Source organism: Ochotona princeps, chromosome X (assembly GCF_030435755.1).
Source record: "Ochotona princeps isolate mOchPri1 chromosome X, mOchPri1.hap1, whole genome shotgun sequence".
In the NCBI taxonomy this organism is placed as follows: domain Eukaryota; kingdom Metazoa; phylum Chordata; class Mammalia; order Lagomorpha; family Ochotonidae; genus Ochotona; species Ochotona princeps.
The window spans coordinates 51,028,192-51,047,647 of NC_080865.1; the positions used below are offsets into that span (position 1 = coordinate 51,028,192).

Sequence of the window (19,456 nt, forward strand, 5' to 3'; positions counted from 1 at the left end):
CAAATCTAAAATGAAAACTCACTTATGTTCATAAATACCTTATACACTCAGCCTAAAGGTAAAAAAAATATTTTAGTGTGCCTACAATCAAGGGTCAAATGTTGAATTTTTTTACTTGTGGAACCATGTTAGCACTCAAAGAGTCTTCAAAAATTTTTGGACTATTTCAGATTTTCATATGTGATGATGTCACTTATATAAATAGACTTCGAAAAGGCTGAGAGAAATAAATTTTATTTTGTTGCAAAAAAGTTGAAATCCAGGTATATGGGGGAACTCCAAAAATATATGAAAAACATGTGATTTTAATAACTGCACAAGGATTTCAAAGGTATTTTGCATCAAAATATTTTTCAGTCCATTTTTCATGAACTTTGAAAATGTGGAATCTAAAAACAGTCAAACTTAAAGAAACAGAGTAGAACAGTTGTAAACCATAACAGCAGCAGCTGGAAAGGTTAAGTAGGTGGGAAGAAAGCTGAACAACAGGTGTAAAATTGCAGTTAGGAGGAGTAAGTTCTAATGCTTCACTATACAGTAACGTGACTATAGCTACAAAATAATGTATATTTCAAAACTGACAAAATATTTTCAGTGTTCTCATTACAAAGAAAAAAATGTTTCAAGTGACTAACAAACTAAATACCTGAAGTTAGTCATTATATCTTATGTACATGTATCACAACATTACATAAGTATGTACCATTACTAGGTGTCAATTACAAACAAAACAAGCACGGGCACTGGGTCTAGCAATTACAACATGAAATGGGAGGCTCATATCATCTATTGCAATGAACAGGTTTGAGTAGTACCTAGACTCTCAATTCCAGCTTGGTAGCATTCGCACAACTCCTGGGAAACCTGGAACTGCATTTCAGGCTCCCAGCTTTGATGCAGTCCCAGCAATTAAAGCCATCTGGGGCATGAATAAGCAGATGAGAACTATGTTTCTTCTCTATGCTTATGTTTATCTGTCTCTCTCAAAATAAATTAATAATTTAAAAAACCATTTGGGGAGTGAAATTGCAGGCAGAAGATCTATCATTCCCTCTTTTCTCTGTTTCAATTAAGTACAATAATTCTTTTTTTAAAAAAATAAATAAAGTAATACACCTGTGAATCAAAAGTTACTACAAAACAATTACAGAATTATTTCTGGTCAATTTTAAAGGAATCTCCCAAACCCACCCATGAAAGTACAGACTTTAAGCTCCCAGAGAAAAAGGATCACATCTTATTAATCTATGACTTCAGTAATTCTATTATATAGCATTTTACCTAGCATATTATTAAAACCCAACATAACTTGGAAAAATAACTGCGGAATGAAATGACTGAATTTGTGAACTAAATGATTTAAATTTACAAAACTTCAGTAACTGCCACATTTTATTAATTTTCCTAACTTAGAATGTTTAAGAGCAACTTGAAAGCTAATTCCACAAAGTAGTTTCAGTATTTTTCTGATCATTTCCAAGAGAATTTTAAATTCTAAAAAGAAAGTCAGCTCTTTCAAAAATCTTTTTCAAAATAAAAAGCCCGAGACTTGATCCAATCTCCAATGTGGGTGGCAGGGGTCACCTTTTGCTGCTTTTCCCAATTCTAGCTATATCAGAGGTGGAGCAGCTGGGACTTGAACTGGCACTTACACGAGGTGCCAGCATCCAGCATCAGCATCCAGCATCAAAGGCGCTAGCTTTACCTGCCACCCACATGGGAGGCCCAGATGAAACTCCAGGTCTCTGGCTTCATCATGGCCCAAATGCTGGCAACTATGGTGGCCTGGGAAGAAAAACAGCAAATGGAAGATCCCTTTACCTCTCCACAACTGTTTCAAAATAAATAAATGTGTTACTCTTAAATCTTCCACAAAGATGGGGTTAGTCCTAAGATTTTTTTTTTGTATCACATACTTTACTTGGAAATTATTTCTAAGGATCATATTTTTTCAGTTAAATCCTGAACTCTATTTTCCAGTGAAATTAGCACAAACTTGTAAATATACTCTAAATATTATAGCCCATGAGCCAAATTTGTCTCAATTTGTATTTTTTTTATTTTTAAAATAACACCCTTAAATAATAGTCAAAGCTGAAATGCTACACTAAATGAAGAGTTCCACAAATAAAAATATCATAATTCAGCAGGGATACAGTAAACAAATGAAGAGATAGAGCTTCACTCATTTACAGTAAATTTAAAACAATCACAGATGTAAGAAAGGATAGGGAACGTGGGAAGGAGGCAGCTGGCAGGGAGAGGGCATGTGGGATAGAAAGTATGAGTAAGCTCCTGAATCTATAGTGCAATATATGTGAAATCTGTCCACTTAAAGAAAAAAAATCACAGATGATTAAAGCTATAGTAATGTATCATTAACAATTTGTCTCCTATCTTTTTAGTTTAAAAGGTCATTAAAATGTATCCTCAATAAATTTTGCATACCATTAAGATATCAGAACTTTATTGGCATAAACTTTCAAATACACTTCACTGAATACAAAAGGAGAAGTACAATGGATTTTACAAACTGTTAATTCTAATAAGAGACTAAGGGATAATAATATTTAAATCACTTTTTCTCATTGTTAAAAGCATTTAAAACATAATCAAGCATATCATTTTCAAAGAATGTAGAAACTAATAAAACTTATATTAAAAATAATGTAAAAACTGAAGTAACGATACATTTCTCTAAAATTAAAAAGACAGTAATTCTCAAATTACAATATTTGTCCAGTTCTGACAAGTTTCCAAAGCACTTTCCTAATCTAAACATTACTCTATCTTTAAGGATTCTATTGTCTCCGGATGTCCTGGTACTCTTTTTTAAGGATTTTATTTATTTATTCATTCATTCATTCATTCATTCATTCATTTTATTTAAAAGACCGACTTGGGGTGCAGGGGAAAGATAGACACAGAAGTCTCTTCTACCCACTGGTTCATTCCCCACATGGCTGCAACAGCTGGGGCTAAGCCAAAGCCAAGAGCCAGGTACTTCATCCAAGTCTCCCACATGGGGTGCAGGGACCCAAACACACAGGCTATCTTCTGCTGCTTTTCCCAGGCCATTAGCAAGGAGCTGGATCAGAAGAACACCTGGGACATGAACTCACACCCACAGGGATGCTGACATCAAAGGCAGAAGCTTTACCCACTATGCCACAAAACAGGCCTCTGTTTCACCCACCATGCCACATTGCCGGCCCTTGCCTTGGTACAGTTAATAATGTTTCTGCTATGCAGAGTCTAACAGCTGAAAATAAAAGGGCTGAAGTCAGTCATATGTTCTCTAATTAAACACATGTTTCCCAGGAAATGCTCCTATGTGTCTGTTAAAATGAGTCACACAGCTATTGTTCAACTTGCTATCCAGGTTCTGAACAATTTAATCACTTTATTACAAAAATAAGAATAAGCATAACTTCAAAATTGCACTATTACTATAAAAGCCATTTTTATGTTCTCTGTCATAATTTCAGAATCTTCATTTCCAGAAAATCCAAAATGGAATACACAGAATCAAACATCACTGAATTATGAACTATCATTAACATCAATGCAACAAGTCCAAAGTACTAACAACACAAAATTGAAAGCAACTCATTAGTAAGTTTCCTTACCCATGGAACAAAAAACAGCAATTGCAACCATCAGCATGTGCATGAGCTGATTGGGGCGATGGATGGTGCTGGACCCTGTACTGGCAAGCACACACAATCCGGCCTGGGATCACCTCAGACGAAGTTTCTCTGGGGATCCCTCCAATTGAACTGCTGATCTCAGAACCCCATCCAGGAAGAGACTATGTCAGCCAGTGGATTCTGAAGAGATTTCATCGCACTTGGAGCAGTGAGATTGGCAGCAATTCAGAACTGTTGAACTATCAAAACTGCATGAGCAGGACCCTCGGAGCATGCCCCACGTAGGGGACCTGGGATGGGTGGGAGGCTGGGTGGGGCTTCTCTCTTTATCTCTTTCCTTACCTCGTACACACACACACACACACACAAAATAATACTAGTGTGGAAACAATGGTCTTACCCACTTTCATGTAGCCCTTGACCCTTTGTACCCTAATCAACTACGTAAAAATTACCAAAACAAAAGGATTTTTTTAAAAAATAAATATAATAAAACTTAAAAAACAACAATATGAAAGAATATTAAATAGGGAACAGGACAGTAGCCTAGCAGCTAAAGTCCTCACCTTGCACACGCTGGGATCCCATATGGGCACCAGGATCCCATATGGGCACTAGTTCTAATCCCAGCAGCTCCACTTCCCATCCAGCTCCCTGCTTGTGGCCTGGAAAAGCAGTCAAAGATGGCCAAACGCCTAGGGACCCTACACCCACATGGGAGACCCAGAAGCGGCTCCAGAATGGCGCAGCTCCAGCCGTTGTGGCCACTTGGGGAGTGAATCAACGGACAGAAGATCATCTTCTCTGTCTCTCCTCCTCTCTGTATATCTGACTTTCTAATAAAAAAATAAATAAAACATATTTTTTAAAAAGGAATACTAAATAAAGTGAAGAGGGACATATTCCAAACATAATAATCTTCCACAATTTAATCCCAAGACTAAATGGAACTATGTATGGTAGGAAAAAGGTACAAATTGAATTGCCATAAATACTTTGTACATTCCACTGTCTTGACAGCTTATTTGAATAGGAAGGAATCAGCTATTAATACTTTTAAACATAAAAGGCTGGAAAAGAGCCTTCAGTGAGTCTCTAACACAACAGGGGTATGAAATTAAAATATTAACACCCCCTAGAAAGACTTTTTAAAGAAAGCTTCCTACAAGCCTAAATTTATCAATTTAGTGATACATTAGCCTATTTAGGCATTTTCTTATCATTATGGAAGAATGAGTAGATATGCTGATAATTGGTTTTCTGTTGCCAAGACAGATCTTCTGGTTTCTCCACCTCTGTATATCTTTCTAATAAAAAGTTTAAAAATTTCATAAAAAATTTCCTATTATCTTTTAGTTACATTTCCGTAAGATTTTGAAGCTCCTTAATACATTAGTTGTAGTACAGATGTGTATGCAGACACTGTTCTTCAGCAGTCATACATTTCACAGTAGTCACCTCTTAAAAATAAGAGGTACACAGATCTGTATTGTAACAGTACCTTGGGGTTACTAAATAAATTAAAAAGTTATCATTGAGTTATTTAATTCAAAAGCACTTTGTCTAAAACATCCAAATTGTTAGTTTATTTTGTTGGAAACAAGAATATCACTATTCTATATATGATATGCTTTATCAAAATCAACAAACACTTTTATGTCCACTTCATATATGAAGAAACAGGAACTAAATAAACTAGCTAGGAAACCACAGGAAGTTAGCAACAGGTTAAAGCAACTTGTTTGCCTCAGTGAATCTGTTTATAAAAAAATACATAGCATATTATTTTATCTCTTTGTCACTTCAGGGTTAACATAGAACACAGAAAAAAATAATTTTAAATAAATAAAATAGGTTGCTATCGGGAAATAGATTGAAAATAGACGCTACTACACAACTAGTAGCATCAGGTCAAATCCTACTTGATATATACTTTTTTCCTATTAATAAATATCTTTTATCAAAAGACTCAAGGAAATCATGATTTTAGAAAGCAGAAACTCAGTAAATAGAGAAAACAGAAGCACCTCAGTGAAATCAGCACCATCTTCTTGAGGAATTAATAAGAAAAAATAACCAGCATTACTGTAATAAAAGAATAAAAAGATTTCAAACTTCAAGCAACATGTAGAGTCAAACACTCAAAAGAAAAAAGAAAGGGTTTACATACATATATATTATATATGCAACACCACTTCATAGTTATACATGATGCTTAAAAATCACCCAGGAATAACTGATTTTTTTAAAATCTAGAAACTTGAGCCTGGCACAATAGCTTAGTGGTTAAGGTCCTCGCCTCGCGCGTGCCAGGATCTCATATGGGCGCCTGTTCGAGTCCTGGCGGCCCTGCTTCCAGTCCAGCTCCCTGCCTATGGCCTGGGAAAGCAGTCGAGGATAGCCCAAAGCCTTGGGACCCTGCACCCACGTGGGAGACTCGGAAGAGCTCCTGGCTCCTGGCTTCGGACTGGCTCAGCTCCAGCTGTAGCAGCTGCTTGGGGAGTGAACCATCGGACGGAAGATCTTCATCTCTTGTCTCTCCACCTCTGTACATCGGCCTTTCCAATAAAAATAAATAAATCTTTAAAAATAAATTAATAGGGCCCGGCGGCGTGGCCTAGCGGCTAAAAGTCCTCACCTTGAACGCCCCGGGATCCCATATGGGCGCCGGTTCTAATCCCGGCAGCTCCACTTCCCATCCAGCTCCCTGCTTGTGGCCTGGGAAAGCAGTTGAGGATGGCCCAATGCATTGGGACCCTGCACCCACATATGGGAGACCCGGAAGAGGTTCCAGTTTGCCGGCTTCGGATGGGCGCGCATCGGGCGGTTGCGGCTCACTTGGGGAGTGAATCATCGGACGGAAGATCTTCCTCTCTGTCTCTCCTCCTCTGTGTATATCTGGCTGTAATAAAATGAATAAATCTTTAAAAAAAAAAAAGAAAAGAAATGACTGCAAAAAATATATACATGGAAATTATTCTTTTTAAAATAGTATGTATAGCTAATAAAACTACCTGAAGAATATGTTTATTTTTTATACATCTCTTTGCAGACTATTTTATATATTTTGACAAGAGACTGTGGGATATTTAGCCAAGCAGAATATGTGGTGAAACAATAGCATGTGCAGGAAATTTTTTTGGTAATCATTAACTCTATCTTAAAATGACAGACTCCAAGTTACAAATGTGTGTTATCTGCACTTCAGTCAGTCATATTAGCAAATCTCCAAATGTCAGCAACAACAGGTTGTTTCCCCTGCACATGCTTTATTCCTGTTATAATATGTAACTTGGTGGTCCCTTTATAAATATGACACAGATTTTCATTGCAATTACTTAAGTACACATTATTTTGGTAGAAGTGTTGGGGACTATAAATACTCTATAGCTCAGAATCAGATGTTTGTATTAATGGTCAAAGCATGCGCATATTTTAAAGATTTATTTACTTGAAACATAGTTACAGAGAGATCTCTTCACAAAAGAGGCATTATTTTTTTAAACTTTTGTAAATAAAGGCTTTAGTGTTTTCTTAAAAATTAAACTCTGTAGAAAAAGCATCAAGAATTCTAACATCACATATACCTACGCTTAATAAATTCAACTGTAAGGTTCTATAAGTCTAATTCATTAAAAATATTGTTAATAAATTCAACTGTAAGGTTCTATAAGTCTAATTCATTAAAACTATTGTGAACAGTTTTTCATGTGCCTTGACTGTATTATAAAACTACTGTGAAATCAGACATCCATGACTTAATGACTTCTGAAGTAGCATACCAATAATTCAGTGGAAAATAGAAGTTTTTTCAAAAAATAGCGCAAGAACAATTATCCCAACATACAGAAAAAAAGCAGGTCTCAACCCATAAAACCATTGTATACAAAAATTAACTAGAAATGAGTGAAAGTTCTAAGGCAAGGCATGCAAAAATAAAACTTCTAGAGAAAAAAACAAACAGGAAAGTTTTTATGAACTTGGATTAGACAAAGATCAATAAAAGTGATTTGCTTAAAAAAAAAACAGAAAAACTGAACTTTATTAAAATTAGAAACCTACACTCTTTGTTGAGACAATAAGCAGATAAGCCACGGAATGGGAAAAATATTTGTGAATCTATGTCCAATAGTTAATATGAGAAAAGCAACAGCCCAATTTCAAAATTAGTTAAGAAATTCTGAAAAAAGCAACTCAACACAGGAAAAATATGTATATGGGATAATATTAAAGTCAATGAAAAATAAAAGGTAAAATTTCACTGCAAAAAAACTCTGAAACACCTCAGCTTTTTCAGAACGCTCATTTTCCATGGATTTGTAAAGTATATATATATATATATATATATATTTTTTTTTTTTTAAATATATAAAGAAAAAAAAAAAACGGGCCCAGCGGCGTGGCCTAGTGGCTAAAGTCCTCGCCTTGAACGCACCAGGATCCCATATGGGTGCCGGTTCTAATCCCGGCAGCTGCACTTCCCATCCAGCTCTCTGCTTGTGGCCTAGGAAAGCAGCTGAGGATGGCCCAAATCCTTGGGACCCTGCTCCCGTGTGGGAGACCTGGAGGAGGTTCCTGGCTCCTGACTCCGGATCGGCACAGAACCGGCCGTAGCGGTCACTTAGGAAATGAAACATCGGATGGAAGATCTTCCTCTCTGTCTCTCCTCCTCTGTGTATATCTGACTTTGTAATAAAAATAAGTCTTAAAAAAAACACATAGCAACCTTAGTCATTAGGAGAATACAAATTAAAATTACATCAGTGACACTATATACCTATTAGACCGACCTTTTAAATTTAATCTGATAATAGAGAATGTTTGCAAGAATTCAGAGAAACTTGGACTCCCATTTACTGCCAAGCATAGAGGTATTTACACAAAATAAATTGTTACATTAAATTGAAACATGCATGCATACATATATAATAGCTTTATTAACAATTACCAAAAACTAGCAACAATCCGAATTTCCTTCAACTAATTAATGAATAAACCAGCTGTGGTATATCCATACAAATGAATACTTTAAAGCAGGAAAAAAAAATCTAGTGATACATGCAGTATCATGGATGAGATCAAACAAAATCAATTTAATACTTATAGATGTGAGTTGCTAAAGTATTCACATATTCTTACATGATTGTCATTCATATGATGTTATGTTTTATAACATCTGATCATTGTGTGGTCTAGAACTATCCATTTGCAAAATATAGCACAAAATCAAACAAATTATCTCTAAGCTATGTTCTATCATATACATACAATTGATGTAGTTTTCCATAAATGTGCGTATGTTTGAATCTGAACTGTTTCTAACAATATTCTACTGTCATAGTTTCCCTGCCTGAACAATCGTGAACTCAAAGGACTTTTATCAAATTACACTTAACTGCTAGTTTATGTAGTATTATGAACCATTCCTTAGTTGTTAAATTTTGGCTATTTTCAACTACTAGTTCGTGCTTTAGGTGGCCCAAATTATCTCAAAATTTTGCATCTTAAAAACAGAACAGTTGGGGCCAGCATTGTAGTGCAGAAGCTTAACCACCACTCACAATCCAGTACCAGTTCCAGTCCTGGCTGCTCTTGCTTCTGTCCCAGCTCCTTGATCAGTTACCAGTGAAAGCAGAAGATAGCCCACGTAAAGCGGTCCCCTGCCACCCACACAGAAAACCCACACAGAGCTCTATCTTGCTACCCCAGCTATTGTGGCCATTTGGAGAGTGAACCAGTTCATAGAATATTCTTTTTCCTCTCTCTTCTCCATCAGACAGCCTTTCAAATAATTATAGCTTTTAGAAATGAGACTAGCAAATAATCTCCCTCCAAGAATCTTCACTTAAGGAAGTATAACACAATTTTAGGTTCTGTTTTGCTGAGTCAGGCAGAGAATTTTCCCCTACTAACTGTCTTATTTTAAAAACTGATCTTAACCTTTATTTTGTTTTTGTATTTTTCTCAAAAATCAGTTGAACATATTTATGAGGATCTATTTCTGGTTCATCTATTATGTTCCATTGATATATATGTCCAACCATCACCAATATTATACTGCCTTAATTAGTGCAGTTACACGATAAATCTTAACGTTCAACAGAACAACTCCTTACATTTCATTCTTCTTTTTCAAAATTGTTTTAGAGCTTTTAAGTCCAGGATTTACTAGGATTCTATTCACTTTATTTAAAATGAGTATACATGTATGGCTATTGAATTAGAACATCTGGTTCCTGATCTGGTATCATTGCAACAACTTGTCTGTAGCCAACTTTTTAACCTTAATATTGTCCACATGTGGGAAGGGAGCAATACAGAGAGGAAAAAGCACAAATTTAAAACAACTCAGGTTCAAATTTCAAATGTATTTCCCACTATTTTGCATGTCTCTGTCATCTCGCTAGCAAGGCACATCTGTCTTACAAGCTGTTACAAAGCATGAATAAAATTTAAAGAGATACTATATGTGAGGCATATAATCAGGCCTGGTTTATAATACACACTTAATGACTGTCATAGTTTTCCATAGTTTTCATAAATTTAAGACAGAATGGATTACACTGTCTTTTCAGATGAAAAATTATTTTTCTAAAAACCATCTTTTTGTTGGAAAGGCAGATTTAAAAACAGGAGGAGAGACAGAAAGATTTTCTGTCCTCTGATTAACTCCTCAAGTGGCCACAATGGCAGGAGCTGAGCCGATCTAGAGTCAGGAGCCAGGAACCTCTTCCAGGTCTTCCACATGGGTGCAGGGTCCCAAGGCTTTGGGCCATCCTCAACTGCCTTCCCAGGCCACAAGCAGGGAGCTGGATGGGAAGGGAAATGGCTGGGACACAAAGCAGCACCCATATGGGGTCCTGGCACATTCAAGGCGAGGATTTAGCTATTGAACCACTGCGGTAGGCCCTCAGGTAAAAATTTATGTTGACTTTAAAAACCACGGCAGTTTCTCTTAAAGATTGTCCCAGTCACTTTACAGGAGAAGCAGAAGGGTCCTATACTAGTAATTATTCATGGTCTTTAAAATTTTTGTTAGAGATGTAATGGGGTATCTATTACTCAAAGCAGGCACTATCCCATTACTTAGGTAATAAAAAGGAACAGATATTTAGCCTCTTAAATTACATGGTTAAAGTGCATCAAAATTAGCTAAGGTATTAAAATCATTTCTACTCTTGTGAATAAAACAAATTTCTCAAAACCAAACAGCAACAGCATATAAGACAATGCAGAAATGCCTTTTGGCCCTGGTCATATACTAAAACTGCAACAAAATAAAATATACAGTAAAGCATCAATATTCATTTTCCTAATTCCTACCTTAGAAATGGATAGTTTTTTCCCTTGCTGAATGGTGAAAAATATACAATGATTTCTTTTGTTAATTTGTCCTAAACTAGTGGTTCTTCCAACAGGCTGTGATTCACAATCATCTAGGGAATGGTGCTCAAGACCCCTTCCAGATCAGTGAACTGGGAATCTGTAAAGTGGGCCGCTTACATGGTTTTTTTTTTTAATTCCTTGGTAAATCTAATAAACAACAAGCCCAAGGAAACTCTAAGTCAATTTTACAATTGAACTATTTTGAATGTGTAGCAGACCCTTTGAAGTTGTATTCTACTTCACCCACACCTCCACTATCCACTTTTTCTACACATTTATATATTTAGCTAAATATCAAAATAACTCATTATCGGAGTGTATTTCTGGTAAATTATCTCAAATGCTTTGTGAAATAAACAAAATCAAAGTAATACAAATATACTTTCTCTCTCCCTACTTCTCTCTCTCACACACACACAAAGAGGGAAGCAGGTAGGCAAAGAAAGAAAGTCCTTCAAATGTACATATATATGGTAAAATCTAACAGCAAAATTAGTAATATAATTCAGAAAATACCTCCTCCTATTATATGAAAGAGATTAAAATTAACTCTAAATCTCTCTCCTATCCAACTCATTTCTCACCTAAAAACCAAAATGAAAACAAAATGTACCAAAAAAAAACTAGTGGAAATAGTAAATAATCCTTCAAAATAAATGGTCAATACTATAAAGTAAATTCTGACAAAGTACAAAAAAACTTACCTCAAGATATGTACTATTATCAAAACATCAGAACCATTGCTAAAGACAGTGACAGCACTAACCAAAAGAAATTACAGGCGGGCACAGCAGGATGGCCTAGTGGCTAAATCCTCTCCTTGAAACTGCCAGGATCCCATATGGGCACAGGCTGATGTCCCAGTTGCTCCACTTCCCAGCCAGCTCCCTGCCTGTGACCTAGAAAAACAGGAGAGAGTGGCCCAGGGCCTTGAGACTCTGTACCCATGTGGGAGACCTGGAAGAAGCTCCTGGCTTCGGATCCAGCTCAGCTCCAGCCATTGTGGCCATTTGGGGAGTGAACCAGTGGACAGAATATCTTTCTCTCTGTCCTTGCTTCTCTTCTCAAATCAGCCTTTCCAATTAAAAAAGGAAAAAAAAGAAATTACAGGAAAGAGAAAAAAATTTTGTATTTCCTCTTCAAAATTACAAATAAAACAAGTACTGAGGTATGGGGAGATAATAAAACAATACAGCCCAAGAAAGCAACTGCACCACTGGTAGGACTCACAGAACAGCAAGGTAATGATTAGCTTTCCTGTTGAATTAATCAAGCTGGAGAACTAAACAGGCACTGCTCTGAAGGGACTGACCTGAGTATTTCTAAAGCCAGTTTGGGAAGGCACCTAGTCATGGGAGAAACTAGTGCTCTTCTAATCCCTTCTCATCTACTACCAAAAAAAAAAAAAAAAAAAAAAAAAAAAAAAAAAAAAACCTAATTAAAGCATATAAGTAAGACTTATGTCCCTGTTCTCTTTTCCACATGCTAGTGACACCAGCCAACATTTTCAGAGCAATGCTCTGTACCCAGGGCCTACTTACATATAGAATGAATGCTGGTAAAACTATAAATCTAATGCTCAATTTAAAGCCATGTAAAAAAAATTAGTAAGTAATGAGTGTATTCACCTTTGGTAGTAAAATTTTAAGTGTGCCACATGGACCAGCAATCTTTAGAGCATTCTGCTACTGTTCAAGACAATATCAAAGAAGGGAAGTTCATTTTAGCTATCTTCCAATGCTGTAAAAATCTATGTATTTTTTACTAGTTTTGTGGCTCACAGTTAGATTCATATTGCAACTATGCACTAAACATCCATTAAGTTTAACTCTACCATGATACAACTAATCTCAGTTGTTCATTCTTCCCTCTTATTTGCCAACATCTAATTAGTAATGCTAACTAAATCCACCTCTGTCAGGTCTCTCCCCCATCTTGCCAACTTCAAAAATCTCACTAGCCATCCCACTCCTAGGAATATATTCTAATGAAATGAAACCTGCATTCAACTCTATATTTATAGCAGCACAATTCACAATAGCAAAGACATGGAATCAGCCCAGATGCTGGCAACAGGACTGGAAAAAGAAATTGTGGTAAATCTACTCAATGAAATACTACTCTGTCAGAAAAAGCAATGAAATCCTGCTATTTGCAAAAAAAAAAAAAAAAAAAAAAAGGTCCCAGTTATAAACTAATATGCTTAATGAAATAAGCCAGTCCCAAAAGGACAAATATCACGTTCTCTCTGATAAAAGACAATCAATATGCAAAGTACAATATGTGTGTATTAATATACATAAAGGAAACTACCATATCAGGAAGTAATGTTACTATGCAGTATGCGTATGTACTTTCAAATAAAGGTAAGACTCCCAAGGAAACTTTTAAATATACCTCTAAAATATAATACTAGGTTTTTTATTTTTGCCTGTGTTTATCATGTCATGATATATTTACATATCAGAAAGTTAAACTTGTAACTTACATTAAGGGATTATATATGATAGCATGGAGAAAATGGTGGGAGGGGAAAATGGAGAGGAAGGAAGGGGAACATGGCATGAATCCCTATATCTACAAAAATGCATTGTAAAAAAACATTATTTTTTTTTAATTTCACTACTGATTCCACTAGCACAATAACCTTAGAGCTACTGTTCTCTGCCTTGATTATCTCTCCAACTCAAATCCAGCATACACAATACCATCCGTTATTTTTCAAAGTACAAATCCTATAAAAAATGTCATTCATGTGCTCAAATATCCTCAATGGTTCCCGTTTACAAAATATCGGGGTTGAAGTTCCATCACAATATGCTAAGTTACAGCTTGTGACATAAGCATTCTATATCAGAGTGCCAATTCAAGCCCCAGCTGCTCCACTTCTATTCTGTATTCCTTGTAATACACCTGGGAAGGCAGCAGAAGACAGGGTACGTAGGTTTCTCCAACCCACATGGGAGACAAGGATGAAGTTTCTGGCACCTAGTTTCATCCTGGACCAGACCTGGCTATTGTGACCACTTGGGATGTGAACCAGAACAGGGAATCTCCCATTCTCTTCCTTATCCGTCTCCAAATCTGTCTTTTCTTCTGTTACTTTACTTATCAAATAGATAAATTCATAAATTTTTTAAAATGAATCCTTAAACTGACTTTAAAAGCCTCCTACAATCTGGGCCTAGCCTACCCTGATATATTTGCTACCTCATCTCACACTATATCCCCATTCACATATCAGACTTATATCCTAAGTATATCAGAGTATTTGTTCTTCCAAAACCATCTTGATAATTCTGTTTATATTGTTCCTATCTACTTCAAATATATTTTTTCATCTCTAAGAACAATATTACCAATCTGTAATAACATTGTAAATTTCAGTCCTTCACAAGACTTTTATCAGCTTTAGTAAAATCACACTCCCACCACCACTTGATGGTTAATGATCTTTCCCTTCTATAATATTTTCGAAACATGCTTATTTTACCCTCTTGAATGTAAAACAGGGGGGAAGTGTAAAGTTAGGACTCCATGTTAAATATGTAAGCATCTTACTTTACAGCACTATGTACTATACTATCTGTACTCCATAAATACTTGAAAAATTAAATCAGTTCTACCATGACAAGAGTTGAGAAGAGCAAAAATGTCAATGCAATACTTCACTAGCCAGTCAGTAAATGAAACGGCTTGCTTCCTCTTATCCCTCAAAGCACTGCTAAAAATAACCTCATATTTTATCCTTGAACAACCCTATCCATGAACACAAATGTACAGAATGCGAACTTTACCACGTCTAGATGAAATCATCAGATTCAGGAGGCAGCTCTAAGAATGTTAATAGAGAATGCTAGGGCTATGGTGTTGGCTAGCTGAAACTCAAGGTTTCCATATACATGACAATAATGCAGAATTTAGTGGCAGGGAAAGGAGGAAAATGATGGTTTTGAGAAAATAGAAACTGTTGTGTATTGGCAATCCACTACGTATGGGGGGAAAAAACCCTCTGTAGACATATTAAACCCAGCACAGCATTTTCTTTAAATAATTCTTGAAGATGGTTATTACCCCATTTACAGATGAAGAAACTGAGGCTTTTTAGAGTTTGGACTATATGCACTGAGTCACAGACCTAGTGTGAAGCAGATGTAGGATTGCAGATTTTTCTGCTTCCGATGTTCACGTTCATTCCTCTACTACCTCAGGGTCTTACAAAAATTAATCAAAACTACCATTTTTTTCCTAATCTGAGATATATTATCATGGTTAGATTTTTCAAGTCTGTGACTTTAATCCCAACTGTTTTATCAGTGAAAAATACTACTCTTAAAACCAGTATCCTGAAACAAAAGCAATATAAAGAAATAATATAAAGTGCCAGTTTTAATATATCATAATCTGCAGTTCAAAAACTCTTCAATCAATCCCTCCATTACAAAGCAAGCACTCCCTAAACAAAAGATAAACAATTACTTGCTTAATCTCTAATGTGCAAGGCACTGTTCATGAAAGTCCACGTTCCTCCAACAGGCCATTCTTTATGACCCCTGACCAGAAATGACCAATACTCATCCCACCTCAAGTAACACCTCTTCCCTGACCCTGACAGAATCCAGGCAAGAGCTAATTGTGGCTGCCTGAGGGGTGATGCCCTTTGAAGTTTCTATTCCCAGTAGACCTAACTGAGAAAGTCTCATTTAAGAGCTCTCAAAAGCTGAGCTTCCCCTTACCCTTTTTCCCTTCTTTCCAGAAATCTCTTCCTAGGAACTAGCAGAATTCATGTAACAGGCCTATTCTCCATATTTCACTGGAACTAGGATAATTTTACTGTGATTACGTTCTTCATCTTACAACTTGTTATTGTGCACTGTTCTAAAAACACAGCTATCCATAGGAAGTTTTTCTGATGGCAGAACACATTAAGCTTCTCAAACTATCAATTTACACAGTTCCTAATAATAATTCAAAAGTTAATAATTGCTCATGCAAACAAGACAGGTAAAAGATACCAAAAATGACTCCAAAATAAAAATATATGGTAGTGTCTTAAATCTTTAGCCTTACCAGGATTCAACATACACACACACAGGGAGAGAAAGAAAAAAGCAGGGGAGAGAGAGAAAGCTTTTTCTAGACATCAAAGTTAATAGGTTATTAAGCACTTTTTAAGGATTCCAGAACAATTAAAACATTATATATACTCTACAATGAAAATACCTCAGCCCTGAAAACTATCACGACTGTGCGATTGGGGATTGTAAAATTCATATTTTAAATTAATGGTTTTTAAAGCCAACAACAACAAACATGTAATTAAAATAAATATAAATTCTAGAAGGTAAACTCGTTTCCTTCTTATGAAAAAAATTAAAAACAACTAAAAAAAAAACCTCTTGCAAGTATAATGTGGGTCTGTTCAAATGCAGTATTTTTCACCTAAAAATATTTTTTTAATATTTTAAATTAGGTTATCTGCAAGGTTAAATCTAACCAATTGTAATTTTTTTTTAGAGAAAGAAGGCATAAATACTATCTTCACCACATTACCTTCACCTTTCGTTTTACTTCATAGGGATTAACAATTTCCACTCGAGTATTTTTCCAAATTGCTGAAGTAGAGAGACCCATTGTTAAATCTCTACAATACCTAAAACATACTGTAAACAATAAAAAAACCATATGTGATAATTACAATTTAAAACATACTACATTCAAAGATAACAAAAATAATAAAATAGTAGGCATGCGAAAGGCTCCCCACCTCCCATCCCATCCTTGTATCAAAGCATTTAACTGTTTTTGCAAACTAAACACCTGTGACTACAAACCAATATATTACATACATTAATAAAAGTCCTCTCCCCTTGAACAATCTGGCTGGAAAATTCATGCAAGTAAACACTATTCCCACATTTTGAGAATAAGTGAACTTCTCTTCATTTACTCTGTTCCTAAGAGATGTCAAATATTAAAAATGCATTTTAGAGTTGCTTAGCTTACAGCTAAAATATTTCTTTTAAATACAGAGGGTTAAGTTTTGGGGTAGCTCTGAATTTATATTCATAACACTTCTTGTTCCATACTATTCTAGCATGTAATCTTCACCCCCGTTTAGTGGAAAAAATTTTAAAGAAAAAAAAAACATGGTCATCATACAAAACTCCAAAGTGTATTTTTAAGATGAAGCAAGTATTCAAAGTTGCACCCTTGAGATGTTGAGGTTTGGGAGTCTTACCTCAAAATATCCTACTGTGAATCGATTTGGCATTCTACTATTTTTAGGTGTATGGTGGCCTCTACTGGAGTAGTATGTAGTCAATTAAGTTATCAGAAAAGGTTCCGAATTTCTATCACAAAAGACACGTTTTTGTGTTTTAAATGCTACCCGCTTTCATAACAATAAAAACAAAATCTCCGTGCACATCTAAGATCACAGTGCACAGCTGACCGAAGCCCAAACAGAATAGTTTGAAAAGTGAGAAGAGCGGGAAAAGAGGCAAGCCAAAATATTCTGATCGAACCCCACTACAGCTTACCAAGGATTCGTCTTACAAGGGCTGGGATTTACTTTGCTCCTTCTTTGACCGACCAACGGGGCGGAGGAGTGATTGGGGGAAGAAGGGGAGTGGAGGAAAAGAACAGGAGAATCAAGGGGACCAAGAGAAGGCAGCAGAACATCACCTGGATGTAGATAAAGAAACCTGGCCGCCAGTTCATCTCAACGTGGGTCGTTACAAAGAACCACAACAAGCAACAGAGAAACAAGAAAGCTAAGTTACCAGGGAGCACTGGTCCCTATGTGCAAATGTCCCCAGAGTTACTGGATCACTGCTACGTGTTTTGTTGTTGTTGTTGTTGCACTGGGTTCCTACAAACGCTCCCGGAGTGTCCGGGGCAGTCCTCCCCGAAGTGTTCCCAGACCAGCAAATCCGACGCGGTGAAGAATGAAAGACGCGCGTCCCGCAATCCCACTTCGGGTCGCAAAGTGAACAAACTTATTCCCAACAACTCCAGCGTGGCCGAGAGGCACTGTCTGCACCCGAGGCCGAGCCCAGGCTGGGACTGCCCCTGGCTCCGCTTGCCCGAGCCCGCAGTCTCCTCCCCGCCCGCTCCCCCAGCGAAAAAGCTTAGTTGGGACAGCGCTCGTGCTCCGAGCCCGGCAGCCTCCAAAGGGCTTGTCCTGGCACCCTGCTCCCTGGCCCGGTGCTCTTTGGCCCCCCCGGTCCGGGTTCTGAAGGAAAAAGGGGGGGTGGGGGTAGCTGCAACCCATCTCAACGACCACACTAACCTCGCCGCTGCACGCGTTGCCGCCGCCGAACACCTCCATTTCTTGGTCCCGGGGCTCGTCCTGAGGAGCGAACGGTAGCATCGCCCCCTCAGGAGCACTCGAACAGGAGGTGCTGACCGCCGGCGCGGCCGCGCATCCCGCCTATGGAGCTGGCCCGCCGCTGCCGCTGCCGCCGCCGACGCCGCCGCTGCGACCCCCAGGCCGGCCTTCAGCGGCCGCTGCCCTCGCCGCGGGGTCCCTCAGAGGCAGGGAGCAGGGGAGGGTCGCCTCCGCCGCAGACTGCTGCTCCCATAGAGAAGACAACTCTGTGCTGCCTCTCCGAGAGCTGCCGCTTGGCTCTAGCTCACCACTGCCGCCGCCGCCGCGACGGCCGCTCAGCGGCGACTCCCCTCCCCAACCAACCCCGCTTCCTCGGGCCCCCTCCCCGCTTCGCGCTCCCCGCTCCCCACTAGCAATATGGCGGCAGCGGCGGCTTTACCTGTGCGGCGCCCGGAACCCCCCACGGCGGCGGCGGCACAGCGGCGTCACCCGAACGTCAACGGAGATTCCCCCAGCCGTGGGTGAAGGGAGGGTGGGGAGGAGGGGCGGGGTGGATGCGGGAGACCGCGTGGTGGGGGGCGGGAAAGAGGGGAGGGGGCGTGCTGGGCGGGGGAGGCGGGTGAAGAGTAGTAAAAAGCCACTGCTAGCGCCTCGGTAAACCTGCCCACTCCACAGAGCATGCGCAGCGCTCTTCACACATGCTCAGCAGGCCCTCTCAAGTCTTTGGAGCAGCCTCGCCGGCGGGAGGATTCCCAAAAAAAAAAAACGGTGCGGGGGTGGGGGGGAAGGGGAACCCTCAGCAGCGTTTGAAGAATCAATGTCAGGGGAGGAAGCCGGGAGTATCTGCTTAGGGACCTTATAAGAAGCAGGTGTCCTACAGGCCTAACCACGCCCAGTCGGTACTTAGGGACAAATACCCTGGCGGGGATTTCAACCCATTTATACAAGTACATTTGCCTCCTGGAAGCCAGAGGCAGAAAAAAAAAAATGTTTTAAGAAAGAAATGAGTATACCTGTGCCGCCTATCCACTCGACTCACCCTTGCTTATCCCCCACATGATGCTTGCTTTAGGTTCTCCTCACACAG

At 38.3% G+C, this 19,456-nt stretch overlaps 1 protein-coding gene across 3 annotated transcripts in view; it reads right to left on the reverse strand.

Moving 5' to 3' along the window:
* Positions 1 to 18,966, reverse strand: part of RPS6KA6 (ribosomal protein S6 kinase A6) — a 116,268-nt gene extending 97,302 nt beyond the window's left edge. The window contains exon 1 of one of the 3 annotated variants that reach the window (XM_058658627.1): positions 18,809 to 18,966. Coding sequence is in view for 2 of the 3 variants with exons in the window: in XM_004592788.2 (XP_004592845.2) it covers positions 18,331 to 18,411 (81 nt within the window). In the remaining variant the exon portion in view is untranslated. Of the gene's footprint in view, positions 1 to 16,589; positions 16,696 to 18,330; positions 18,681 to 18,808 lie in introns of those variants that run through there. The other 2 variants (XM_004592788.2, XM_058658626.1) reach the window with 2 other exon arrangements.
* Between the last annotated feature and the right edge of the window lie 490 nt (positions 18,967 to 19,456).